The 27,982-nt window shown below is 45.2% G+C and overlaps 1 protein-coding gene across 1 annotated transcript; it reads left to right on the forward strand.

The window, feature by feature from the left end:
- Positions 1–47: 47 nt before the first annotated feature.
- Positions 48–27,973, forward strand: PERCC1 (proline and glutamate rich with coiled coil 1). The gene is made up of 2 exons (XM_085628469.1): positions 48–179; positions 23,530–27,973. Exon 2 carries the CDS (start codon positions 23,562–23,564, stop codon positions 24,399–24,401), a length of 840 nt encoding a protein of 279 aa, XP_085484595.1. The 5' UTR covers positions 48–179; positions 23,530–23,561; the 3' UTR covers positions 24,402–27,973.
- The last annotated feature ends 9 nt before the right edge of the window (positions 27,974–27,982 follow it).

The following is a 27,982-nucleotide window of genomic DNA, read 5'->3' on the forward strand; positions in this document are numbered from 1 at the left end:
CCCGTTGCTGGGTGCAAACAGCGAGCCCGGGCTCTGTTTGCCAAGCTGGCTGTGACAATATGGCCCTCAAATATTTGTCAGCCGCCGGCGCAGAGGCCTTGTATAAATACGCGTTTCTCTGGCGCAGGGCGAGAGGTGCCGCAGTCTTTCCGAGAGGGCCCTGACTTCATCAGCGACAGGTAAGGGGGTGTCAGGCTGGAGTGCACCCAGGGGGGAGCAGGTACGGTGGTACCCACAGGCTGAAAGCCCCGGTAAAGGGTTGTTGGGTCAAGCGGGGTTTCGTTTTCCAAAGGTAATGTTTAATTCGCGGAGATATGGTTTTTAAATCATTAAATGTAGACACGTCTTGAGCAGCAATCCCGGCTCCCCACTTGACCAAATTGTGGTCCTGGCAAAAGCGCTTAGTCTCAAATCAGAGCTACGTCCAAGACCAGTGCTATACAGACAGGAAATGTGACGTGTCTCAGGTGCGAAGTCCGGCATGCGAATCCTATACTTTACTCTTCCCACGTTTCATGAAATAAATTCCGATTTCAGTTTTGTTTATTAATATTAATAGTATACTAAAGGTTCCGCGCGGTGCTACACAGAGCGCTTTGAGTGGAAGCGCTATACAAACAGTCAATGAATAGCCCCGCGAGCCGCAGTGTCTTTATCCATCAAGGCTGTTCCAGAAGAAGCGGGTTAATTGCCAATTTGATCCCCATCACGTCCCTCTACGGTGCTCTTATTTTGACAATATTACTTGAATTACTTTGCCCCCATTGCTCTTCTGCTCTTGTGGGGGGTCAGTGCCTGTAGGCGTGCTTCTAGGCGCGCATTAAGTATTAGAGGAGTCTATCGCTATCTCGGTCGGTTCGAGCATGACGACGCAGCTGACTTTCCGATGCAGCTCAGTGGGCTAATGCTCATTTAGCAGGATCACATGTCCGACTTAACTTTTTCCTTAGTCCGATAAAAACCGTATATTTTGGGTGGTTAGTATCAACTCACGTCTAAGTCAGATAGACTCATTTTGTGGCTGTGCTCTATACGCGCAGAAGAACAAATATATCTGCATATATTACACAAGGACACATTCATTTTTTTGGGGGAGTAGGCATGGGGTGAATAAGTGATTTGCCCAGATTCACAGGATCTTGAGCCGACGCCGTGGCTCGAACCTGGTTCCCTAGCTCCAAGCTCGGCAGCTCTGACCATTACGCCCCATTCTCTCTTTCCAGAACACATCTTCTAGGTACTTGTTTTCTTGTGGAGCATTCACAGTGGTGTGGAATTGTTGATGTGGGAGTTTTTTAGGGGCATATTTACGCGCCCCTTGTGCTACTGGGTCACGTTTTGTGGCGCTCTGGTGGCGCAAACTACTAAATCATATTTATGAGGTCACGCCAAGCCAGTTGGCGTGGCTTTGAATGGCCTCACGTATATGAAGTAAGGCAAGGCAGCGCAAATTGCTGCATTGCCTTACTCTGCGTTAGGGAGGCGTTCCATGGGCGTTGCGCTGGGTTTTCCATGCAACACCCATGGGTTTTGATGCTTTACAAGAATTACAAAACCATGTAAACCTGGGGATGCGCCAAAACCTTACGCCTCCCCAGGGGAGGTGCAACGAGGAGAAAAAAACTTTATGGCTCCTTGTTTTTTAGGTCTCGCCTGACCCAGCGCATGCGCTGGGTCAGGCGAGATATTTTGTGAGGGCTCCAAAAAGTGCTACCAGGCCAGCCTAGACCTACAGTGCATGTGCGCGGGCGCGCGCGTCGCGCTTTACTGCGATTACTTTCACTTTCACGGCCGCACGGCCGCTTTGATGTTTGATCGGGAGGCTTCAATAGATTGCAGCAGTTAAAACAAGCATTGGCATAGCCAATAGGTCTCGCTTTTGGGACCTTATAAATGTTTAGTTATGCAACTGTTGCATGGCTAAACACTTATAAGGTTCCAAAGGTGAGACCTATTGGCTATGCCAATGCTTGTTCCTCTTTCCATGGGTGCTGCATTTTGCAGCACCCATAGAAAGGGGAAAAAGCCTCCCAGAATTCTTTTTGTCCAACTAGATGCCCCTTCATGCCCAAAAACAATCCTACCGACAACAAAGGCCTCCTTGCACCATGGTGCAAGGGTGCCTGCATTGGGCTAGGCTGCCGTAATGGCGCCATCTCAGGGGGAAGGGACAGGAAGGGACGGTATTGGATAAATACAGCGCATTCCTGCCCTTTTACTTTGACATAGGGCAGCGCAGCAAGGTGACTTGCTGCGCTGCCCTAGGCCAAAGCACCTTTAATGAGGCCCATTGTCTGTGGTATAATTATTCAAATTTGGGCTTCTGTGGCGCAATGGAATGTAAATCGTAGGCCCATATTTAAGAGGCCCTTGTGCCACTGTTGCATCACTTTTTGTGACTCAATGATAGCGCAAACCATTAACTCATATTTAAGAAGCCGCACAAAGCCACTTTGTGTGGCTTTGAATGGCCTCATAAATATGGAGTAAAACAAGTCAGTGCAAATCAGTGTTACCTTACCCTGCACAAGGGAGGCGTGTCATGGACGTTGCGGTTGGTGTTTCCACACAACACCCATGGATTTTGAGACATCCCCAGATTTACAAGACCATGTAAACCTGGGGATGCGCCACGAGGAGAAATATCACTATTAAGCCCCGTTTTTTAACTCTTTCTATGTGTGCTGCATTCTGCAGCACACATTGAAAGAGAACAAAGCCTCCCAGGATTGTTTTTGTGCAGGAAAGTGTCTCTTCCTGCACAAGAACAACCCTGCATGCAATGCAGACACACTTGCACCATGGTGCAAGGGTGACTGCGTTGGCGCTAGGCTGCTGAAACAGCACCAGCAGAGGCAGAGAGCAGGAATGCGCCGTAGGCCATAGATACAATGTATTCCTGCCATTTCCCTTTGACGCAGGGCAGCGCAGCAGGGTAACTTGCTGCGCTGCGCCAAAATCTCATAAATAGGCCCGTTAGTGCCTATTTACTATACACTAAAAAGGCTTGCATGAACAGTGCAAAAATGTTTGCTCCACTCAATTACCTCGCAAATCTTTTGTAAATATACTACTAATACATGCAGCTGCCAGGGATACCTATAAGGATTATGAGTGTTCTTAATTAACTAAGCCCCAGATTTACGAATATTTTGATTTGAGAATTCATTACTTTTGTAATGCAAACCCGATGCAAAGTGTTAAAGCAGGATTTACTGTCCAATGCAACTTTGGATTTGCATTAGATGGTACCCCAAAGTAACGCAAAGTTGTGCAATGAGCTGCCTAGCGTTAGTTTGCGTCAAGGGGGTGTTCCATCGATGGTAGGCGGGCATTAAAATGGTTCCACCCGTGGGTTTTGATGCAATCACTATAAAGAATCGTCGACAGGGATTTGTGTCAAAATCCTATACCTCCTTGAGGTAGGTGCAACAAGAAAAACGTTTTTCATTTCTCCTTGTTTTCACTACTTTGAATGTTTGTTGTGTTGGGCAGCACACATGCAAAGTGAGGAAAGTCTTGAAACATAATATTTGTACTGGAAGAGACCCCTAAATACAAAACCGATGCTTTAGGGAAAGCAGACACAGCTTGCACTAAGGTGAAAGGATGTCTGCATTGGTGCATGGCAGCTAAAAATCACACGTTTCTCCTCTCTCCCTTTCACGCAACGCAGCACAGCTACTTTAATTCTGCGCTGCTTGGCAAATCTGGCCTTTATTGTTTCCCCGAATCAGAGCGTTTTTAAACATACATCCAGCAGGCCTGTTAACCTAGGCTGGTATCATTCAGGACATAACTTAAAACAAGCCGGCTCTATTACATGCTGAGCACTGCACTTCTTTCATTTAAAAGAGAGAGAACCAGCACTTCTCAGGACTGAACAAGATACTAAGAGGGTGCACGTGAAATCTCAAGAAAGAAAATACAGGACCAACATGTAATGACCAGAGAGTGTGGGAGAGCTATAGGAGGGTTTACAATGCCAGGAAAGCGAGTGCAGTCAAAGGAAGCTTGGGTCCAGATGTATTAAAAATGGTGGGAAATTCTACAGCGCTGCTTTACACAAAATGTGTGCAATCACATATTTATAATGCCTTGCGCAAAAGTTTCAGGCCACAAATAGCAGTGAGCGGTGTCCCACACCGGCATGTAAGAGGAGGGATGCTGACAGATTCCAGCAACGGCCGGAGTGGGGTGGACTGTGTGATGGCTACCGCCTGCGACGGACACAGCTTATGGGTGGGGGAGACCGCTGCCCCCAAAACTCGTGTCGCCAGGGGCGGTCCCCCCCCCCCCCCGTTACGCCACTGGTCCTGCATTAAATTTGCTAAATACAAATTTTAATGCACCATCAACCAAAACCCGTAAAATGTGTAATTTCCCAAAATTTACATGTAATACTTAGAACCATCACATGATATTGTGGTTGTCTATTGTTTACACCTGGTTTCATTTGGCTCTAGGAATTAAGGCAAAACACGCTATGGAACTTCAGTAGATCTGAAATCTTATGGGTGTTTGTGCTCTTCCCCATTATGCCCGCTTTGCGGGAAATTAGTGCCAGCTTGGTGGTATATAATGCATAGGTATTTGGTGCTGCACTCACGTAAACTTTCGACTCCAAACATTCTTTTGCGCGTTAAAGTTGATTGAACCTGCCATTGCGCTGCTTTGTGTCGCGAAAAACCCCTCAGCATATCGCCAGGATTTGTGCTAACCAATAGTGAATCCAAGCTTGAGTATAATGTAAGAAAATGGCGTCCAAAGCTGAGTGAGCACTGTGCAGGGAGAGTGAGTATAGTATAGGGTGAATGAGTGCAGTTCTCGATTATTGGGTGCAGTGCCAGAAGAGCGAATACAATGCTAGGGAAGGTAAGGAGAGTGAATGCAGTCAGGCAGATTAAGCGTAGCATAAGGAGAGTATGTGCATCACCTGTAGAGTAAGTACAGGGAGAGTGAGTGTAATATAATGGCAGGGCCACGAGAATGACAGCAGTGCATGGAAAGCGAGTGTAGTACTAGGAGGACATGTCCAGTGCCATGAGAGTGAGCGCAGTGAGACACGTAGATTTTGAAGTCTCGTATGGGTACTTGTGCAAATGATGTCCGTTGCAAGTGGGTGCCGTTTCAGTGAGAGTCGCGACATTTGACGGAGAACATCTCAATAGGTGAAAGATTGTCCAAACAGTGTGTGCGTGGGAAGGAGTGGGGGTAGATTTACTAAGATTTTGTGCAGGCACTCAGTTACACAAAGCAGTGCTAGGTCTTGGAAGTGTATTTACTTTCAAGAGCAAAAGTTGTTTTGTGCTGGAAAGGTGCCCTTTTATCTGTGTAAATAGCGAGTGCTCTGTATTGCCTCACTTCGCCCCAAGAGGCGTTACACAGTGCTTAATTTGAGCCAGAGGTTTCCGGTGCTCAGCACCAACACTCAATCATCAACACCGGCACTTTTCATGAGCACCAGCTAAGGACACATTTATTTATGTTGGGTACGAGGAGATTAAGTGATTTGCCCAGAATCACAGGATGTTGAGGTGACGCCGAGACTCGACCCCATCTCCAAAGTCGGCAGGTTTGGCCAGTGCCACATTCTCTCCCCTTTTCTTGGTTAATAGTTGGTTCTGTGTTAGGCGGCGCTAACCGGAGAAATGGGCTGGTGCAAGCTGCCTACTGATGAGAGCCCCAGCTCTTCTTTTTGTACAAATTAACTAATGGCGTTACATGGGTGTGAAATGGGTGGATCAACACGAACACCCGTAGATTTTGACTCGAAGAATGATTTTCTTTGACAGCCAGACCAGGTTTTGCGTAAAAAATCTACGCCCCGTTGAAGAAGAGGTTAACTTAGAGAAACATTTTCATTTCTCCAAACCTGGCAAACATTGCACGTGTGCTACACTTTGCAGCACATTTCCAGTGTGTGCAACATATTAGAATGTGCCTAGGCAGAGGATTTTGTACTGGATGGGTATTCTTTCTGATAAATTCTATGCTAGACATCACACACCGGGGTGCAAAGGTTGTGTTTGGCGCTAGGTAGCCTGTTTATGTACCAGCACTGGAGATGACAACAACAACAAGCCATTTTAGCAGTTTTGAAGGTCGTGTGAGTTGTAACACAGGAATAATAGGCCAGTGTCAGTGCACTTAGAGTAGGGTGGTGGGGATGCTCACAGAGGTACTGCATCAGGGGAAGTGTCTGGTGGGCAGAACCACTACCATGACATTCGCAGCTGCCAAGTTTCCCGGGCCAGGCATGATGGGCTGCTCGGATCCAGGTTTTCCTTTGCATTCTGGGATGTGTAGTCCTGTTTTATAATGGAATAAACAAGAACACAAGTCCCAGAATTCAACACAAAAAGTTTGGACAGGAGCAGCACATCACAGATGGACCTGGGAAACTTGGCTGGCTGTGCAGTGAGGGGTGCCAGTGCATCATGGCAGTGTCAAAGAGCGCATGTGGTACCACTGTAAATGGGCATGAGCAGCATCATGAGAGCGGCTGCGGTGTTGACGCAATTATGCTGGAAAGGGGGCATTGTCCATTTAGCACAGGCTCCTCCAATGAGTAGCTCGTGAGCTACTGGTAGCTCTCCAGTTACTTGTAAGTAACTCTCCTCTGCACAGCCTGGACTAGTAAATTAAAGGCTTTTGGCTGGTGAATTAATATATATATAAACTCAAATGGAAATTCATGTATTTGAAACACAAGTGAGTGTATTTGCAGAACTTATGAGCTGATCCTCAACCCAGGAAAAACAGAGGTTATGCTGATGGGAAAAGCCATAAATAGCTGGTCGTACGGCTGGTGGCTGTTGTATCCTTGTTTCAATGTGGTTCATGCTCTGCCAGTGAGATTCTCTCAGAATGATGTAATATGGAATGTTGGGAGTGAGAGGCTACAGTTGGAGAAGGGCTGAGCAGCATGCTGGCTGCTCCTGGTGGGGCTGAACTACTGGACATGTAACTTATACAATAAATACTCTTGAAATACTACAACCAGCCTGGAGTCAGTTACTACAATTTTATGGCGACGATTTAAAAGAACCTACTTCTGCTACCTCTGTAACCTTCTTCTTCAAGTCCAGAGTCCCTACTTTCAAGCTCAAGCAACTACAAGCAACTCAAGTAACCACATCTGCGAATGTTCAACTAACTGGCACATCATAGCCCCACCAGTGACCCCTACAACGGTCGCCCTCTACGCTACAGTGCCAGTTCCTGTTTCTACTCCAGCTCAAGTCTCTGGTTGCTGTCAAGGGGGGTAAGCCTCTGCTGTGCCCTCATGAGAGGGTAAGCCAAACGTCTTTATCAAGCGCTGTTCCCTTTTGTTGTGCCCTGAAGACTGGGTAAGCCTGTGCTGTGCCCTAAGCTTGACAATTTACTTCGTCCTGTTCTGTGCTGTGCCCTCAGAGGATAAGCCTACCTACGTCTACAGCTTTCTGAATTACATCATAAACATTCTTTTTTGGGAGTTTCCGCAGCTTAATATTTCTTTGGATCTGTGACATGTTATTAGCGCTGCATTTGCGTTATTTCCGCATTAACCAGCATCTTCATTTTGGAGTTGGCATCAGTGAATGACAAGCTGCAGTGTATGGCATTTTGAGTAAACTCGCACCCTTCGTGAACACTGGGGTTTCTGTAAGCCTGGAGGCATTCCAAATTACATGTGCTGGGCTATATTGTGCTGAATTGGAGGTGCGACGTTTCTCTGACTGGTTGCGGCTGGTTTTCAGTGTCATCTTAAGGTCCCCTGCCTGCTGCTGAAGAATGGCGTGATATTTTTGCCTTGGTAAGGTATTATTTTATTTAAAGGCATGTTTGTTTTTCAATGCCTGTAAAACTTGGCAGTTGCGCACTATTTTGAATTTAAAATTGTGTGCTCGCGCACCTTACCTCATCTATGGTGTCGCGCTCTTCAGCTCACGAGCCTCTTCTGACGTTTTCCGAGGTTCCCATCGACGTTTGGTGGCAAAGGCGTGCCGCGAACCACCCTGCACGACGTGGGATAGCGTGAGGCCATTTTGGACTTGGAGGATTCAACCATACAAGCTGTTTGTTTGGGAATGTGAAATATTCCTCCTCGGTAATTCTTGCCAACCACGTTTGTCAGTTGGGGTGTGCTAATAAAGTCAATTCAAGCTTTATTTTGTCAGCTGAGGGAGCAACAATTACAACATACTCTGTTCAACATTATTTCTGCTCGTGGAGTCCGTGACGTTTTCCGAGGTGAAGATGGAAGTTGAGCTGACAGAGTATTTATGTTATTTCAGCATTTCATGATACTTCAGCAAGAAGGTAATGAGCAAAACTTGCTTTGAAGATTTTACGGAACCAAGTGACATTCAATCTACAACAGTGACTTGTTTCATTTGTGTGGTGGCATTTCTGTACTCTAGTGCAGCGTTGTGATGTTTAACAGTGTGGAATCTTGTAGTTGGCATTTGATTTTTCACTGTTCTGTGTTACGCTGCCATTTTGTGACATTTTGTCACATTGTTAATTTGAGGCTTCATGGGCAATATTTTACCTTGGAGTTTTGGTGTGCGATCTGGAAGCTCAAATTGAGTTCTGTTCAATGTTCTTTATTTGTACAATGTATGTCACTGCTCATTAATCGCTTAATTGCGTGAGGAGTCAATCTTTAGAACCAGTAGGTTTTTAAATTTGCACACAGTGCACAATCGTATACTATCTATGTACCTCTCCGCGAGGTGTGTTTTGGGGTCTTGTCCCACTTTTATGTGCACATCAGCTTATCTCTAATTGAGGTATGTCGCACGGACGTGTTTCCCGTGTTTAATGCACAAATTCTTGACCTCTCCGGAGGTGTGTTTTGGAGTCTTTACCCATTATCTAGTGCATAATGATTTTTTTGTACCTCCACACGAGGTGCGTCCGTAGGTGGACATCACATTATGTGTCTATTGCCTTCATGGCAGTGCACATTTGCCTTTCTTAGTTTTCTAAGGTTGGTCAGTTTTTTTTTATGTTCAAAGGTGCACATGTTCTTACCTCCACATGAGGATGCCCATGCACATGTAAATGTCTTTGCCCTCAGTGGGTGTGTGGTTTAGTCGCCACAGTGCATGAGACACGTTACTCTGGGCGTTTCTATTGTTCTAGTTCTAGTTTTTACGCTCTAGCCCAGTTGTATTCGATTTATTGTTGTTGAGGTGCTCATGTTTTCTGTGACCGCATCTACTGGAACTGGATTTCAACTTCAGCTCAAGTCACTGCATGAAAGGTAATTTAATGACCTTGTTTGTATTTCTTGTGTGCCGTGAAGTGTTCCTATCTAACCTACAGTCTTCAACTGCACAACTGGAAAAGTTACATACGAGCTTTTGTTTCACGGTCACTGTGCTTGGTGTGCGCCACGTGGGTGCGATTGTGGCAGCTTGGGGCCTTCAACCTGTTTCAACCTGCTGCCTCCCCACACTGGGATCGAGATCCCCATTCACTTGTACCGGCTCAGAAGTAAGGAGAGATGAAATATCGCTCGTGAGGAGACACGGAACGTCTCTTCTACCTCCAAGGTGTGTTTTAAGATCGGCAGCAATTTGAAAGGTTTGAGACAATTTTTGTTGTTTAATATTGGGGTCGTTTGAGCAACCCTGCATTTTCAACCGCTAGGTTTTCTTTTGAAATGTTAGCGCAAGCCTCTTTCAGGACGCTCTCTCCTACTTGTTCTCTGCAGTCCTGCTATGTTCGTCATGGTTCCTCTATGACGCGTGCTCTTCCTCTGTCAAAGATGTGTTGGGGAGCACTGGCATGCCGTGAGCCATCCGGCTCGGCATCAGGGACATGCCTCCATCTTGCGTTTGAAGTCAGCACTTACACTTTAGAGCCATGTTTCTTTTTGTATGATCTTCGTGCTTCAGGACATCTGTGCAACGGATTATTTTATTGCTCTGCAGGTACTGTTTCTTCTTGATGAACCTCTTGTAATATTCCTGCATCCGACTGTGAGTCACATGACTTTACCATTTCTATGGTTTGACTTACCCAATGACCTGTGGAGGATAGAAGAAATTATCTTTGAATGCGACCACTTTCTCTTCCTGGTGACATGATTTCTCATCCATTGTTACAGTGTGGGTGAAATGATTTGTTTACCTTTGTTCTGTTACACAAGCAGTGGATGTGCATCTCAGGTGAGAAGTCGCTCACCGGCGTGGACATTTGTTATATAAATTCCTATAGCTACCGTTTTCTATACCTTGTCTATTAACAGAGCTTGTTTACTAATGTTTTTTTTTGTTTCAGAGGAATTTCACGTCCACAGCATACATTTCGCAACTTCCTCAGTATGGGTTGCCTTGCCTAGAGAATATACACTGTTTTAGTGTTTTTATGCATGCTCAACTACAGAACCATTTAGATTATGTTACTTTAATTTGTGCAGTGTTATTGCGCATAATTGACTATTGCATCACATTTTTTAGTAATGCCACACTTTATATTTTCTTTTGCAAGGAGTTTTCTAGTTTTTCTTCTAGTGGCATTCACGTGTATTCTCTTCCCTAAAGCATAGGCGAAGGATAGGTTGTTAGCTCCATCCATGCACAGTGCATTTCTTGACCCTTGGAGTTTGATTGCACACAGTCATTCTATCTCTAGTCTTGAGTCAGTTTTCGTTTTCAGGTTCTACATTCTCGTATACCACTACCCCACACGGGGTGTACGGTGTGGGTTTTGTTCCCATTACTACACTCTTCAAAAATACATTTACCCCACGTATGGTGTAAAGCATGGGTCTACCCCATCTCTACAGTGCACGTCAACAGACCTCCACACAAGGTCAAAGTTTCTTGTTTTGTTGCCCATTATAGGGTGTGTTTTATGGATTCTACGGCCATTGTTTCAGTGCACAATGTTTTACCTTAAAGTATACAAGGTGGGTTGCGTGGACTGTAGTCCCGCTCCTACAATGTACAGCTCTTGACCTCTCTGTGAGGTGTATCTGTTGGGTCTTCTCCCATCGTTATATGCATAACACATGACCTCCATTCGAGGTGCGTCTTTTTATGGATTTTCATACGCTTACCTTATCTTCACTTTTTAGTGCATGTTTTTACTTTACGTAAGGTGTCTAGTGTGGGTTATTGTCCCACTACTCAGTGCACAGCATTTGACCTTTCTCTTACTTTCGTTACATAGTGCACATTTTACAGTGTGGGTGTTTCTTTATTGCAACAGTGCACAATGTCTTACTTCCTCTCGAGTTTATCCCTGCACAAGCGAGTTGTTACCCTTATTGGGTGTATGGTTTGGGTCCCAACCTCATTTCCATAGTGCATGGTCTACGTTACACTGGGTGTTTGCTTTTCCAGGTTTCTTGTTTTTTGTCAACATTATATTGGAAGGAAGGATGGGTAGTGGATTATGTTTATCTCTATCCTCAGTTTCCCTTGTTGCCTTTCCTCATGCTTTTTCTGTTGTCTTCTGGTCTCTTTTAGCCTTTTCCCTTTTTCTTGTTTTTCTTTGTTCTTCTGTATTTGTGGGTATTCCTTCTTCTTCATCATTTTTTGGGTTTGTTTTTTGTTTTCCTTTTGGAAGAAAGGAGGATATGTTGTATCCTTGTTTCAATGTGGTTCATGCTCTGCCAGTGAGATTCTCTCAGAATGATGTAATATGGAATGTTGGGAGTGAGAGGCTACAGTTGGAGAAGGGCTGAGCAGCATGCTGGCTGCTCCTGGTGGGGCTGAACTACTGGACATGTAACTTATACAATAAATACTCTTGAAATACTACAACCAGCCTGGAGTCAGTTACTACAGTGGCCTATCCAATTGGGTCAGCCCCCCACCCCTAAAGAGTCCGTAAAAAATCTCGGCCTAAAACTGGATCAGGCCTTGACCATGAAAGATCATGTAGCGGCGACAACTAGCTCATGTTATTTTGGTTTAAGGCTGCTTAGGAAAATCTTTCCCTATCTGCCTACCTCCCAGCGCAGAACCCTAGTCCAGGCGATGGTTGTTAGCCGTCTGGACTATGGGAATGCTTTGCTGGCTGAAGTGGGTCAAATTCAACTGGCGAAACTGCAAGTGATTCAGAACACGGCAGCACATCTGATTTTGAATCGCCCGGCAGGCTCAGCTTCAACCCCCCCTTCTGAGAGAGCTGCACTGGCTAACAATAAAGAAAAGATCCTTTTTCAAGATCTGTTGCCTTACTTACAACGCCTTGAGGGGAAGTGGCCCTCTCTACCTTCGGAAAAAACTACTTAAATATTGCCCAGGTAGGAAACTTAGATCCAGCTCCTTAGACCTTCTTCAAGTCCCCAGAATTCGTCTTACCCGCACTGGAGGAAGAGCCTTTTCATATTTAGCTCCGAGCTACTGGAATAAGCTCTCTATAGCTGTTCGAAAAATCCCTTCACTAATTACCTTTAGGAAACATCTAAAAGCCTTCTTGTTTCAAATTTAACTCCCCTCTGAGATAGCTTCTTCCCATCCCTCAGTTTAGTCTCCCAGTCAGCGCCTAGATGCCCCAGGGTGAGTTGTGCGCTTTATAAGAAAAATTTAACATAACATAACATCCTTGGAGAAAAATGGCTACATTTCCAAAATATATTTAAAACTGATATTTTATGATGATATGATTATCACTTTGGTGCCAGGGGCATTACAGCTATGGCTATTGACAAAATCGTTTTTTACATTATTAACAGCAACCCTTCACCAAGATGATCATTGCTGGTAATCTTGCGTGCCATGGCCACTAATGTAGTCTTGTCTAATGTGCTCACTATTAAGACACTAATTATATTAGTAGCGCGGGTGATTTTCATTGAACATAAGTAGCTCTTACTGCAGAAAAGGTTGGAGACTGACGATTTAGCATAATTCAGTGTGGTGCAAGCATGTGTTGCCTACCTGCGTTCATATAGATGTGATCAAACAGTGTGGGCAAGATTTATCAAAATGTGACGCAACACAACACAACTTGCAGTGCGGAGCGACAGAGAGAGAGCAGGAATGTGCCGTATCTACTAAGATATGATGCATTTATTCTCTCGCCCTGTGCTGTGCACTGGATGCTGCCTAGTGCCAGTGCAGGCGCCCTTCCCAACGCAGAGTAATGCAGGGCAGCAATTTGCCCTACCTTGCATTACTAAACCATGCAGAGTCACGCAAGGTGGCTTTACGTGGCTTAGTAAATCTCACTTAGGCTGTAGCGTGGCGTAAGGGCAACACAAGAGCTTAGTATATCTGGCCCACTGGACACACGCATGGACATGGGCACATCCCAAATTCACTGTCACAAACATACAAATTCATCTTTTTAGTATTCATTATTTGCTAAATTATTTTGTCCAATTCGCATGATCTGCTTTTTAATGAAATGTGTATTTTGTATTTGTGCAAGTAATGAACTAAACTTAATTTTACCAACTTTATATTCATTATATTTCTTGTGCTTACATAAAAAATGCACATCACTTAGTTAAGCTGTACATAGAAAAATAAAACTAGAAAGGAAAGCTATTGTATTCCCCTGCCCTGCTATATGTGTAATGCATGGGGACTGAAATGCGAGTATGGTTGATGGGCAATTAATTGGCAGATTTCGGCACAGGGAGATGTTCTCCTTAGGTGGTGTATGTATGAGTGGCTGTATGGGTGTGTGAGTGGCTGTATGGGTACGTGAGTGGCTGCATGGGTGAATACGTGGGTGTGTGAATTTCAGTGATTTTTTTATGAGTGAAACCTGAGCCTAACTATAATGTCCCCATCACATTTGTTTTTTTCAGTATATTTACTGAACTATAACTGCTGAATTTCAATGGTTTTGTACGAATGAAATCTGAGCCTAAATATAACATCACTGTGGGCTGCCAGCAGCATTTTACTCATGCTGGGCCCCGCGCAGGAGGTAAATAGCAGGACAGTAGAAGAGTTTTAGTAGTCAAAGGCAGATAGAGAAAGGTGGCGATCACAAGGATTTTTTGTAGGTAATGTTAAGCAGAGAACGGTGTTTATCTGTGTCCTGAGGTTTAAGGAAAATTACTCTTCCCTCCCTCCTGGCTAAGCCTTGAAGATAAAGCAGTGGATTAATGCATGCATTGTAGATATCTTCGGGTAAGCTGGAGGTCACGGGTGTAAATCTTGGCCGGGTCCACTCAGCCGTTCACCCTTCTTAGGTCGATAAAGTATGTACCATTGAGTTGGATAATAATTAACACCAGTAAATCGCATAGACTCTTGACAGATAGTGGAGTTTGCTACATTATTAAGGGTAATAATAATAACAATAATAATAGCACTACTACTACTAATAATAATGATAATAATAATAATAATAATAATAATAGTGGATTGCTGGCACCAGTGCAGAGTTTGACCCTGCCTAGTCCCGGGTGTTCTCCTGTTGTTGATGGGGTTGTTGGCTCATGAGTAGTTCAAGTGGAAGGGGTGCCGATTGGTGGAGAGTCTGCCGCAGAGCATGATTCCAGTTTGTTTTCTGATCAGCTTCATTTGGTTGCAGGATATCTAGACATCTCACTCAGGTTGGTGGTTTGGCCAGTCTGCGTTTGGCTTGTTTTGAATCTGACCCGTGTGATTCCTATACACTTGAGAAAGGTGAGACAGAGAGGAGACATAGGTTGGACCCCAGAGGATCACGCTGGGGTAAGGGATAAATTCTTGGGCCGACGAAAAGGCGCAGATGGGCGTGGGAGTACAGAGAGGGAAGAGTGACTGAATTTTTTTTACTTTATCCCTGGCTAGAGTGACCAGATACCAATGGTTGGTGCTTTGTGTTTTTGGTGCCATTTTATTTCAAACTTTCAAAAATTCACATCTCTGGTTCAATTTATTGGATATTTGTCATTTTGGTGTAATTGTAGTTATTAAAATGTACTCTAGTTTTCTTAATTGATTTGAAATCTTTCTTGTGTTGTGTTTTCACTTTATTACTCTTTGAGTGGTGCATAAATACTTTACACTTTGCCATTAAGTTAAGCCAGAATGCTTTTGTGCCAAGCTACCAGAGGGTAAAGAACAGGGTTATTTAGGGACTTTGTGGTTCATGCTGACAAGGATTATGATCAACTACTACTCCTGTTTCTTCACTTAGTGAAAAGAAGTAATGAAATGCAGCGCAAAGAGCTGCCTTGCATTACATTGCATCAGTGAGCAGTTCCATTAGTGAAGCATGGGCGTTCCAGTATATTCAACTCACGAATTTTGATGGAAACCCAGAATTAATAAACTCTGTAAAGCTAGGCTTGTGCAAAAAGTTGTCCCTATCAGAGGCAGGCATAACAAGGAGAAACATCTTTATTTCTCCTAGTTACTTCCTCTTTGCATGTGTGCTCCATTCTGCAGGACACAAACTAGCTAACTAACTAAGAAGTTAGTTCAGTTCTTTGCATCTCTGAAAAATGGAGTTTGAGAGTTAATGGTGTGTTTAGGTGTTCAGGTGTGGTCCAGCTTTTGGTGCTTTTGCCTGCCAATATATTGCCACCCCACTTGTGTATCCTCTTCTTGTCTTATGGAATCTGTGCTTTCTGTCTGCTGCAGCTTTTGCAGGTCACTCACCCGATCTAGAATGTGTTAATCCTCGGTGCCTGCTGAAAACCAAATGGCTTATCCTCAACTTTACCAGTGGCGACTGCCATGTTCTGAGGGTGGTAGGGGGGGGGGGGGGCAAAGAAATAAAAACAAAAAACACTTACCTTCCTACGTTACGTCCTCTTCACTACGGTCTCATCCAGCAAGCTGGCAGCCTCCAACGCGGGACCAGGAAACTCCCCAAACCAATCCTGGCACAGCTCTCACAGCATGAGAGCAACACCAGGGTTGGTTGAAGCAGCCTCTCTCAGTGCTCCTGAGTGCATTGGAGGCCTGCGCTTTCTTTGACCCAGCTGTCTTTGACAGCTAAGTTAGAGAACTTTAAAATGCGCATGGCTGGCCGGCCCAAGATGGCCGGCCAAAGAGACATGGGCATTTTAAAGCACACTGTCACAGCTCCATGCTGCTGCCACTCGGCAGCGCTAGCCCCGCCCCGTCCTGACACTTATTTCAGGACGGGTCAGTTACTGAAAAATAAAATGGTAAGAATTAACTTTATTTCCGTTTTATTTTTCAGAGGGGATTGTGGGGTGATGCTCCTCCACTCAAATGGAGGAGCCGCACCTGAACTTCACTAGAATAAAGGGAGGGCTAAGGAGTCACTTGAAGCTCCGCTGTAAAGGTCTGGGACAATCTAACATGGAATTTTGATCATGCCCTGATCTGGAAACAATTAGTAAACATCATAATAATAATAATAATAAACAAGTTTATAAAGCGCCTGGTTACACTAGACTAGTGTGTACCCGCGCTACGGTGGAGCCTAGCGGCCCTCTGACATAACATGTAATTTACAGCCCCTCACAGAAAAAGACCGTAGTGGTCACTCTGCGGTAAAAAGATATGTTTTCAGCTCCTTACGGAAAGCTGCCTCCGATGCCTCCAATCGGATCCCCCACGGAAGTTTGTTCCACTGTTGAGCCGCCAGAAAGCGAAAGGAGCGACCACCCATCCTTACTTTCCTGATGAGAGGTTTACTAACCTGTCCTGTCCCTCTAGATCTTAACTGACGGGTAGGAATATATGGAGTTAAAAGATTGGATAGGTAGGTAGGCCCCTTCCCCTGTAAGATCCGATGGCTAACACAGAGGGCTTAGTACAGGATTCGTTTCTTGATCGGAAGCCAGTGCAAGGTGGCCAGAGCCCTCTTAGAGGGAGCTCTCTTAGGCAGCATCAAAACCAAGCGAGTTGCAGCGTTCTGGATGCGCTGCAGCCTCTGAATGCATTTGACATTAGCTCCCAAATAGAAGACATTCCCATAGTCCAGCCTTGATGTTACCAATGCGTGGACCATGGTTTTTCTGGGTGTAATAGGTAGCAAGTCCAAGATCTTCCTGAGTCCCCACAGGACTCCAAAACATGTGCCCGCCACTTGTCTTGTATGGTGCTCAAACGAGAGCTTAGTATCAAGCCACACCCCTAAATTCCTGACCTGTTTGCTAGGCATGGGAGTAGGCCCCAGCGACTGTGGCCACCAAGCCGATGTCCACACTGATGGAGCCTTCCCTATGATCATCACCTCCGTTTTGTTTCCATTCAGTTTAAGACCGTTACTAACCATCCAGGACGCTTATTCTTGCATACATGTTGTGAAGTTACTGGCTGCCTTCTCATCTGGTTGTGTGAGGGACACAACCAGTTGAGTATCGTCAGCATAGGACACAACCTTAACCCCAAATCTTTCCGTGATCTCAGCCACCGAAGTGACATAAAGATTAAATAGGGTTGGACTGAGAGTGGACCCCTTTGGCACCCCCTGTTTCAACATGATGTTTTTTGACCGATAGGGTCCCTGCGCTACCTGAAAACTGCGGTCTTGCAGAAAGGATTCCATCCATTCCCAAGCCTTACCAACCACCCCTCCCTTTCTAAGACACTGTAGCAACAAATGATGGGCTGCAGTGTCAAATACGGCACTTAGGTCTAATAGAATTAAGGCCGCTGTTTGTCCCTCATCCGCATATTTCTGTATGGTCTCAGTAGACAAGAGCAGAGCCGATTCAGTCGAGTAAGAGGCTCGAAAACCTGATTGGGTCGGGTGGAGAAGACTATGTTTACTAACATGAGCCATCAGTTGGTTGTTAACTATCTTCTCTGTGATCTTCGCAGAGTAAGGTAGGAGCGAGATAGATCGCAGATTATCCAATTGATCCATGCTGACATGGGGTTTCTTTTTCAAAGGGAGAACAACAGCCTCCTTCCATTTTTAGGAACAATGCCTGTGCTAAACGAAAGCTCTAAAATATGTCTGATATAGGGCTCAAGGGTCTCAATGCTCCCTCTCAGCACCTTGGGCGATGCCGGATCTTTGGGAGAACCAGACTTAATGTTAGCAGCTATCTTGTTTAGGGTATCACAGGATGGAACAGTGAATGTATCAAGACATTCTGTCCTCGTTATATTACTGGGTACATCATTGTCTATACACCCCTCCCGAGCTGCGACCGGGTAAGGAGAGTAGCTCTTCCTTACCTTCTCTGCAAAGAAGTCAACCACCCGATTGCAGGACTCTACTGAGCCTACCAGGGGTGTTTCCCTGTACCAGGGCCTTGTTAAAGTTCTCTGACAAGAAGCCCACCCACCTTCTGCGTTTTTCTTTAATTCCCGCCTTCTCCTGTGCTTTGGCTGCAGGCAGCCTAACCTTAAAAGAAACCAGAAAATGGTCTGACCATATAACTGGAACCGGAGGTTCTATTTCTAAGGCCCCCCAATTAGCAAAAATCGGGTCAAGCAAGTGGCCCAAATAATGCGTGGGGAGTCTAGATTTTAATGTCATCTGTAATGCTGCCAGTTCCTGACAGATCTCTTGAGCCCCGGCATTAGATGCATCATCAAAGTGGAGATTTATGTCCCCCATTAAAAGTAATTTCTCATATCAGTTTCAGAGAGACCTAGGTATAGCTTTTCCAGCCATTTTGAATAACGTAATGTATTTCCAAGTAATGCAGCTTTAAAATATATGTAGTTATTTTATTAGGATTATTGTATATATTTTTATCCATTTTAGTGATAACCTCACTAGGTAAGTAATTTCTTGCAAAGCTGTTTCAACAATGCAAGAAAATTAATATTCTGTTGATGTCACTTCCTGTGATGTCACATCTTAGAGGGGCCTCGCATGTTCCTATTCTGCCCGGGGCCTCCACAAACCCTAGAACCAGCCCTGAGCACAGGGAGGGAGCTGAACAGCACTATGTCTTTGTAAATATGGGGCAGTTCAGCTTTCTTCCCTTCACGCAATGCAGCAATGCTTGTTGCCTTGCTATGTTGTGTTGCATGAAAGATAAGTAAATCTGCCCATTAATCTTTTTGCCCCGTTACTTTTGAAAGAAGAGGTTAATTGTCATTCATATAGGGCACAATCTACCATTACTATAGCACTAAAGTACTTTGGTAGTCTTGGGATGACTTTCGAGTGGTTTGAGGTAAACATTGCAGGCCAAACTCTGACTCAGTTTGCCAGATGATGAGTCAGTGGCGTTTTGGCCTCTGTTGGGTGAGTGACTTAGAAAGATGTGCGTTTGAAGGGGATGAGGCCGGAGGTCTGTCCCAGATCACTTATGTGTCTCCTCGTGAGATGCACCTGCTCTTTGCATGGCAGTTGTTCATGTGTGTTAGGCAGTTAGGGGCATTAGGGGCTGTTGGTTGCCCCAGGAGCCATTTCATACTGGCGCCGTCTTGGGTGCAGTGCATAATTTGAGCCAGTGGTTTCCGGTGCTTGGTTCCAGCACATAATTGTCAGCACAAGCTCTAGTCAGATCCTCCAGCATTTCGCGATTTTGAGATTCACGAAAAAATCATGAAATTAGCTGACAGGCGTGATGGCCGCAATATTTACTATTTCGGCCGCAAAAAAAGGTCTCCCGGCAGGCATACAAAAAATGCTATTTTATTGGCTGGACACGCATACGCCCCCACGTGAACTGCGTTGTACAGTCGTAATAGCTGCCTGCTTCCTCCATTACAATATCAAAGAAAGACAAGCGAAAAAATGAAAGTATTGCTTCTCTGGCACATTCTGTAAAGACTATAAATGATGCACAGTGCGTGCATCATTTATAGGGACAACTAGACAAGCATGCCCTACAGGACACGTCTGCCGCCATCGGATGGTGTCTGGGACCTAGTGACCCATCAATGGCTCGCAGTGGCAGAAGCTGGCCGACTCTTGCTCTCCAGCTCGCAGGCTCGACTACTTCATGTGTTCACGTTATTGCAGGAAAGACTGTAAAAAAAAAAGACAGAGGATCCCAGCACGGGGACGGGCAAGGAGGGCAGAGAAGGAAAATAACTCTGGAGCATATTATCAAAGTACAGCGTTAAATAGCGCTGAGCGGGCTTAGCGAGGATTTGCCTAACGCCGGCTGTCGCCGGATCAGATCGCCAAGATATCGCGTAATTTACAACGCTTATCTCCATGGCGATGTGAAATCCGGCAATGGCCTGCGAAATGCAGGATTATCACTGGGAATCCAGCGATAATCCTGCAGCGATAGAGGAATACTTGATTATAGGGAGATGTGGCTTTAGCCACTCAATCCTCCTCCCATCTAAAATATATGTTAGTCAGGAAAAAAGCAGACGTACAATAACGGCGATAACCATTGTTAGCGCATCTTTGAATATCGCTAAGGGTGTCCTGGGCCGTATTGTAAATACGGCAAAGGACAGTTAGCGAAAATCTCCCATCTGTTTTCCCAGGGAATGCCTACTTTGCATCTCATTAGAGATGCAAAGCGAGGCGTTCACAAAATGGGAGCAGAATCAAGGAAACGCGCCCTAGCGTGTCCTTGTAAATAATGCGATAATATTATCGCCGCTTTTCGTCCGAAAATGGACGCTAAAGCGGCGATAATATCATCGCCGCACCTTGATGATATGCCCCTCTATCTTTTTCTTTTTGCCCAGGGAATACAAGGACAGAGTCCACTTCTGCTCTGTGCCTTCAGCTGCCCCCCCTTTCTTTCTTCCTCTTATTCCCTCTCTTTCTGTCTAGCTCCTTCTCACTTACTGAAAACCGTGACTTCAAGAAATGGTTCTCACCTTCTCTTTCTTTCTTTCGTTTATTCGTCCCCTGTGAAATAGATCCAGCTAAGAAAAACACTGGAAATGTCATCTTTTACTGACATTTTTCAATTCCAAAGTGCAGCTTCGGGAATAAAAAGTTCAAAATATGAAAAATAAATAACTAAATAGAGCCAGAGTGGTAGCAAAGTGGCCAGATTGATTTTATTCACACCCAAACACATTTGCGCCACTCTATAGAGTTTGCCAGTGAAGCGTTACTTTTGTTTTCTTGTGTTTTTTAGGTCTCGCCTGACCCAGCGCATGCGCTGGTCTGGCGAGACTTATTGAGAGGGCTCCAAATGTGCTACCAGGCCAGCCTAGAGCTACAGTGCATGTGCTTGGGCGCGCGCACCGCTTTTACCGCGATTACTTTCACTTTTGCGGCCGCTTGGCATAGCCAATAGGTCTCGCTTTTGGGACCTTATAAGTGTTTAGTTATGCAACTGTTGCATGGCTAAACACTTATAAGGTCCCAAAGGCGAGACCTATTGGCTATGCCAATGCTTGTCTTTGAATAGCATTGTCTTTCCCGGGCAGGGAACTAGTGAACCAATCCTGGAGGTACTGCAACAGGTGGATTGGAAAACAAAATGTGTACTGCGGCTCGGTGTTCAGGGATGTGGTCTTTTTACCATACGGCTTACGTTTTGTAAGGATATAAGCAATAGACATTGCAATGGGTCCATTTCGTGCCCTGTAGTCATGTCCTTAACTTTTCAGGCAAAAGCACTCACTGATTTCTGAATAGTGAGTGTAAAAGCGTTAAAGTAACCATGTTGTTCCTGCTTACATTTCACATGCTTTACTTAATCTTGCACCCCCTGAGTGTTTGCTATTTCCAGGATGTTGTTACTTTTTTTTTGTAGGCAGCATATTGCTCGTCTAGTGCGTAAAGGAAAATGAGCCGCATCCAGGTGTCTATAGCAGAGCACAATTGGGTTGGAGTTGAAGGTAGTGCGAGTTTCTCTCAGTGGGGCAGTATGGTGTTCAGTGGGTGAGAGGATGTGGCACTATGGTCAGAGCTGCAGAATTTGGAACTGGGGAACCTGGTTCTGAAGGATGATTATTGCGAGATGTCAGTCCTGTCAGCACTACCTATAAATGGAGTCAGTGCACGCGACACAAGAGGTGGCTGTATGTCTGTACCCAGGGAGCGAAGGGGGGCCGTGTGACTGAAACCAGAGAGTGAAGGGAGCTGTATGACTGAAACCAGAGAGGAAAGGGGCTACGTCTTAAACCAGAGAGTGAAGGGAGCTGCGTGACTGAAACCAGAGAGAGAAATGGGCTGCGTGCCTTAAACCAGAGAGTGAAGGGAGCCGCATGACTGAAACCAGAGAGGAAAGGGGCTACGTCTTAAACCAGAGAGTGAAGGGAGCTGCGTGACTGAAACCAGAGAGAGAAATGGGCTGTGTGCATTAAACCAGAGAGTGAAGGGAGCTATGTGGCTGAAACCAGAGAGGAAAGGGGCTACATCTTAAACCAGAGAGTGAAGGGAGCTGCGTGACTGAAACCAGAGAGAGAAATGGGCTGTGTGCATTAAACCAGAGAGTGAAGGGAGCTATGTGGCTGAAACCAGGGTGTTGTGAAAGTGGTGCCCCGGCAGGGGTGCATACATGGGCGCTAGAACATCCCAGGGAGAAATTCAGCCCCCTCCCACAAGGTTAGCAGATTGGAGCTGTGGTTACGTAGTGCTGCAGAAACCTTAAGCATGCCTATTTCAAGGTGGAATACTCTGATAAAACAGGTTCCATTGATGAAGGGCTGAAAAGGAATGATTACGAGTAAAATACAGTGCCGCAATAATGCTGCAAAACTTAAATTTTTATGTCGCTAAATTTCAATTTTTGTGCTGCAAAACTTGCAAATCTATGCCACAATATCCTGGGGGTCTGTCTAGTGACAGTCCACTATATGGTGGTGCTGTCTTGTTAAGTTCGAGATGAGCACAAGAAGTGTGTCTAATGAGTCAAAATACATAAAAATAGTCTGAATTGTATCACTTTTAGGAGTGGGACGGTTAGTAGTTGTGTTGGTACTGTCATTGACAGCACAGCAGGGGCAATGGATGGTCCAGGCAGCAGTGGCCTCCTGAGAAGGGCCCTGGCACTTACTGTTTACAAATTAAGCACTGTGAGTGTATGTTCAGAGTTCTGTTTTCATACCTTCAGAGGCAGGAAGGGTTGCTGTGTGTCCTGGAGAACTCTGCTGTGCTCACTGTGATACTGGGCTGTGGGCGTCATTACCATGGCCTTGGCATAGGGCCCGTGTTAACCCCGACCTAGAGAATTACCAATACAAGGGGCATCGCTAATAGTACGAGGCCGGAATTACCAAGGATGACGGGGTGTACTCTGAGGATCCCTTAAAAATGACCGTTTACTGGAGGAATCGAGAATATCGCCCCCCAGTTCCCCTGGGAATTCCTCAGTTTCCATGGAGTTTGATCCTGATATTGTGACTGCTTTTTGCAGCCAGAGACTTCGGTTGTGTAAATAAATTGTGCTGCTTGCAATTTATTTAAAAAAAATATTTTACAAAGTAATGGTTTGAGTGTCATCCATCACTGATAAAATACAACAAAAATGACCTTTTTTTTTAACCTTTACAAAAAACATATATATATATATATATACACATACAGTGCATTTTATCCATACAGTGGCAGTGAAAGTGAATATTGTGATGCGCTAACCAAGGCATTTTGTAGTTTGTTTTGAAAGTCTCTCTCTGTGTGAGTTCTAATCTCACTTATTCTGTTGAATGAGAGTAATGTTATGTATAGTAAGTAAAAATGGCATTGCATCTGTGTTGTGTGTATGCGGCCATCATGAATCCCAGCTGCCTGCTGACCACCTTGTTATTTTCGTCTCCTCAGACCGCGGCATCCGTAACTATCCGTGACTAAAGATGGCGGCCGGGGTGATCCGAACCATGTCCGAGTTCTGCCTCCTACCTGCCTCCTTTCAGCGCCCTTACCTCCCCACCAGCCTCGAAGCCATGAAGCTGGACTTCCAGGAGACGTCCGACGAAGAGGAACTGGATGAAGAGGAGGAGGAGGAGGACGAGATGGAATATGAGGGATCAGACGACGGCTCTGTCAGCCTTGAAATGGCAGTTGGCAAAGTTAGCCCTGAGCTCAGTGACGCAGATATGACCAGTCAGCTTCTTCACTTCTCTGATCTCATCAGCCGAGACATCCAGAGGTACTTTGGGAGGAAGTCTAAAGAGGATGACCCAGACTCCTGCAATATCTATGAGGATTACTTGTCCCCTGCAAAGTCTGGGCGGGAGATGTACTACGCTGACCTGGTGAGGATTGCACAAAATGGTGGCATTGATGACGATCCCTACAGCCCCACATCCCCACCGGTGGAGATCAACCAGCAGGTCCTGAAGTCCATCTGCTGCCAGGATGGGCCGGGGACACTTGGGCCTCTCGCAGAGCTCTTTGAGGTGGGCCTCAGGCGATACATCCGGCATAGGATCTCAGAAGAACAGGAGAACAAAAGGCCAAGGGTGGCCAGGAAATATGAGCAGCTCATCCCCATGCACAAGCGGCAGCTGCCGCTCTCATTTTGGAAGGAACCAACGCCGGCCCCGTCCTGCCTCTTGAACACCAGTGCACCAGACTTCAGTGACCTGCTGGCTAACTGGACATCAGAAAGCGGGCAGGAGATGCAGCAGGCCAGCCGGGATCTGGCCAATGAGCTCAGCCGACAGGCACTGGAGGAGGACCCCTTCAGCTAAGACTTGGTTTCACCTACCTCAACTTGTGCCTGATTGTGCATGGTTGACTGTCCCATTGAATAGTGAAAGCCGGAAGGTCAAAGCAAGGAATCACCTTCAACTGAAGGCAAGAGCCCTGACCAAATCACACTGTTGACTGGAACTGGCGAAATGGTATTTCCTTGTGGGCAGTACCAATGCGCCATAGTAAATGTTGTCAGCCAATCGTATAGTTCTGTTCGCGCAAAAGGTAAATGTGAGTTTCTCTTAAAAGAAGCAATTGGCTCATGGAAGTGGTAGAGAATGACAGAGAAACAGGCCTGTCAGATATTTAACACAAACATTTGGAGAAGTCACATAAAGGCCCTGCACTCCACAATGAGTAAAGGCACTTTACTGTAGCCAACCAACTGAGTGACGGCAAGTGAGCAGAGACCAAAGCTGAGAGACAGCTGGGGAGAAAACTGTGAGCCGACTGGCGGGGAGGGAATGGAGACCTCAGCTGAGTGACAGTGAGGGAACAGGCACTGCAGACCAAGTGGAAGTGAGGGTTGCGGGACTGTGCGAGAGTGATATATGGGGACAGAGAACAGCAAAGACGAAATGGCTAACAGTGAGCAAGTAGGGGCAACAAGCCAGTGATAGTGGGTGAGTACAGAGAGTGGCTTTCTGAGGGAGCAGGGGCAACACATCAGTGGTAGTGATAGAGCACAGATGTCCTTGGGATAGTGAAGGAGCAGGGGTTGGAGGGGAGTGACAGTGAAGACGGAGGGGATTATGGGTTGATTGACACTGAGGATTCAGGGATAGACAGATAAAAGGCAGTAAAGGAATAGGAATAGCGGACTATGGAGCAGTGAAAAGCTTGGGGAAAGGAGAGTGAAAGTGTGGCAGCAGCAGCGGACAGTCGGTCATGTAACAGTTTTTTAAAATTTATTTTTAGAGTTTTATATAGCGCGATCTTGACCCAAATCAGGTATCAGAGCGCTTTACATAGCACCAGTTGCATTACGTGAGAACACATTCATTTTTGTTAGACACAGGGAGATTAAGTGATTTGCCCAGAATCACAGGATATTCAGCGTCATTGCCGAGACTTGAACCCAGTTCCCCAGATTCGAGGTTGACCGCCCTAGCCATTAGGCCAGCTCCTCTCCCGGTGATGGAGCAGTCACGCCTGTAAGTCACTGACTATGCCAAGCCGCTCTACGGTACCCGTGTGTCTCTGTAGACTGCTCTGTGGTGTTGCTCAGTCTCTTTTGTGTGTGGTTTCACTGTGATTGTGTATTCAAGACTGCTCCACACCTGCTTGCATTGCTGAATTTCGACGGCGCATATATTATCAGCTGGAGCTGTACAGCCTCTAGATCGTCCCAGAAACCTTGCCTAATTACAACTGAATACATTGGGCCTGATACACAAAGGTAACTTGCACTTTCGAGTAAGTTTACACTTGTGGCTGCTATGTTTTGGTAGTCACAAACTACACTGTTGTAGTAACTTACACTTTTGTAGCAAGTCCAGCACTACACATGGCCAACAATTGGTACTTCAACATCCTCCCGTCGAAAATAACTGCATTAGGAACTTACTATGAAAGTATAAGTTACTACAAAAGTATAAGTTACTATTCAAGAGAAGTTTTTGAATACTGACAAGTTGTAAAATTACTCATAAGTATAAGTTACTACAAAAGTGCAGTCTGTGAATAGCACTTTGTAGGGCTTTTTGTACTACTACTGTATTACTACAAAATTTACTATAAAGTGAAGTTTGTGAACCAGGTTCACTGTGTGTGCCGTTGTGGCTTACAGGTTGCTCCCTCAAGAGGGAGAACAAAATTATATACTCCCAGTGTTCTAATAAGCACAGTTTCATAAATAGGAGATGTTTTTTGTAATTTGTACTTCTCTTTGCCCCCACTTAGAAGAGGCTGCAGCCCCTACCCAAGGTTACCTGCTTAGTACATACTATCGAGCCACCATATTCCACTCCAGCTTTTTCTTCTGCACTCCATTGTAAACAAGAACTTTACCAAATAGTTTAGCTGAGGTGAACCAGGATCACAACTCGCAGAATGCATTAGGGTCCTAGGGAAGCTCATGCCTGAAAGATGTTGAGCGTGACAATCTTATGCTGCCATAACTTGTAATATCCTTAACCCTAGCATTGCTGGTAGACTAAACGCAAGGAGGGGGCAATCAGAGAGAGGCACTCTTGCCACTTTCCATTTGAACAGAGGGTCCAGAGAATCAATAACATAGTCTCAGGGAATGGGGAATAGAGAGAATCCAAATAATCATCACTCAGAATTAAGGAATCAGATGATCCATATCAAAACCACTCAGAATCAGTGGCAGAGGATCCATATCGGTCACTCACAGCAGTCTTGCATAACAAAGGGGGGCAGAATATCCAATGCATAGTCACTCAGAACTGTCCCTAAGGTGACTGTCTTTCCATGTAAAAGTCAGTGCTTAATTTGAGCCGGTGCTTTCCGGTGCTGAGCACCAGCACCAAATTGTCAACACCACACTTAGGGCAGTCTGCCACATGGTGGCGCTGCTCATGTAATTTAGAGATGAGCAGTATAACAGTTGTTTAGGAAAACAATATACATTAAATAATGGCTAATACCTGCCTCCCCAGCCGTTCCTATAGTTTTGGGGACCTGGAATAATCTGAACTGTCGCAGTTACATGCAAGAGGAATGGTTAGTAGTTGTTTTGGCAGCAATGAGAAGGGCGAGGGGTGGTGCAAGCTGCGGTGGCCTCCTAGTCAGAGCCCTGGCACTTAATATTTTACAAATTAGACACTGGTAATAGTCCCTAAGAACAGTTGGCCCCCAAAGAGTCTAAAGGGTAATATCTAAGTCACTCAGAACAGTGGGACTAGATGATTCAATCCATAGTCACTTAGAACAGGGGGATCAGAGACTCTACATCAGTAACACACAACAAATAGATCAGACAATCTATGTCATATTCACCATGAAGATGGGAACCAGACCGCTCATGTCACAGTCACTCAGAAAAGCGGACCATATAATTTGTACCAAAGTTCCATAGACACTGAGACCAGAGGATTCACCCCACAGTCACTCAGAATGGAAAGTTTGCCCTATCCGTGTCATAGTCACTTACATCAGGTGTTTCAACAAATTCATGTTTAGTCACTCGGAACAGGGGGTTCAGCCAATCCACGTTTAGTTGCTCAGAACAGGGGGAATCAGCCAATCTATGTCATTAACACTCAAAACAAGGAGTCCAAAGAAGAGAAATTGCTTTGAGACCAAACCACTGCTCTGTATATAATGAAGTGAAAAAACAGATTTCAGATTAGCGTTGGAAAAAGAGACCAGACGTTTAGGACTAAGTAGCCCTGACAGAAACATTCTGTACTGCCACCTTAATCATGACTCCATGCCAAGCAAAGAAAGGATCAGGGCTTTCCACAACTTTGCACACAGCTAAAATGTATTTTTCATGATAACTTCTTTGGTTGTTTTTATTCTGTTCTCACTATTGAATGCCAATTGACCATCATTGCAACATTTGTGATTCCTGCTATGTGAAAATAAATGTTTATTTTTGATATTCCAT

This window comes from Triturus cristatus, chromosome 10 (genome assembly GCF_964204655.1).
Source record: "Triturus cristatus chromosome 10, aTriCri1.1, whole genome shotgun sequence".
Taxonomy (NCBI): Eukaryota; Metazoa; Chordata; class Amphibia; order Caudata; family Salamandridae; genus Triturus; species Triturus cristatus.

Bases quoted from the DNA above. Each gene is read 5' to 3' on its own strand.
- PERCC1 (XM_085628469.1), top strand. From the start codon at position 23,562: ATGGCGGCCGGGGTGATCCGAACCATGTCCGAGTTCTGCCTCCTACCT.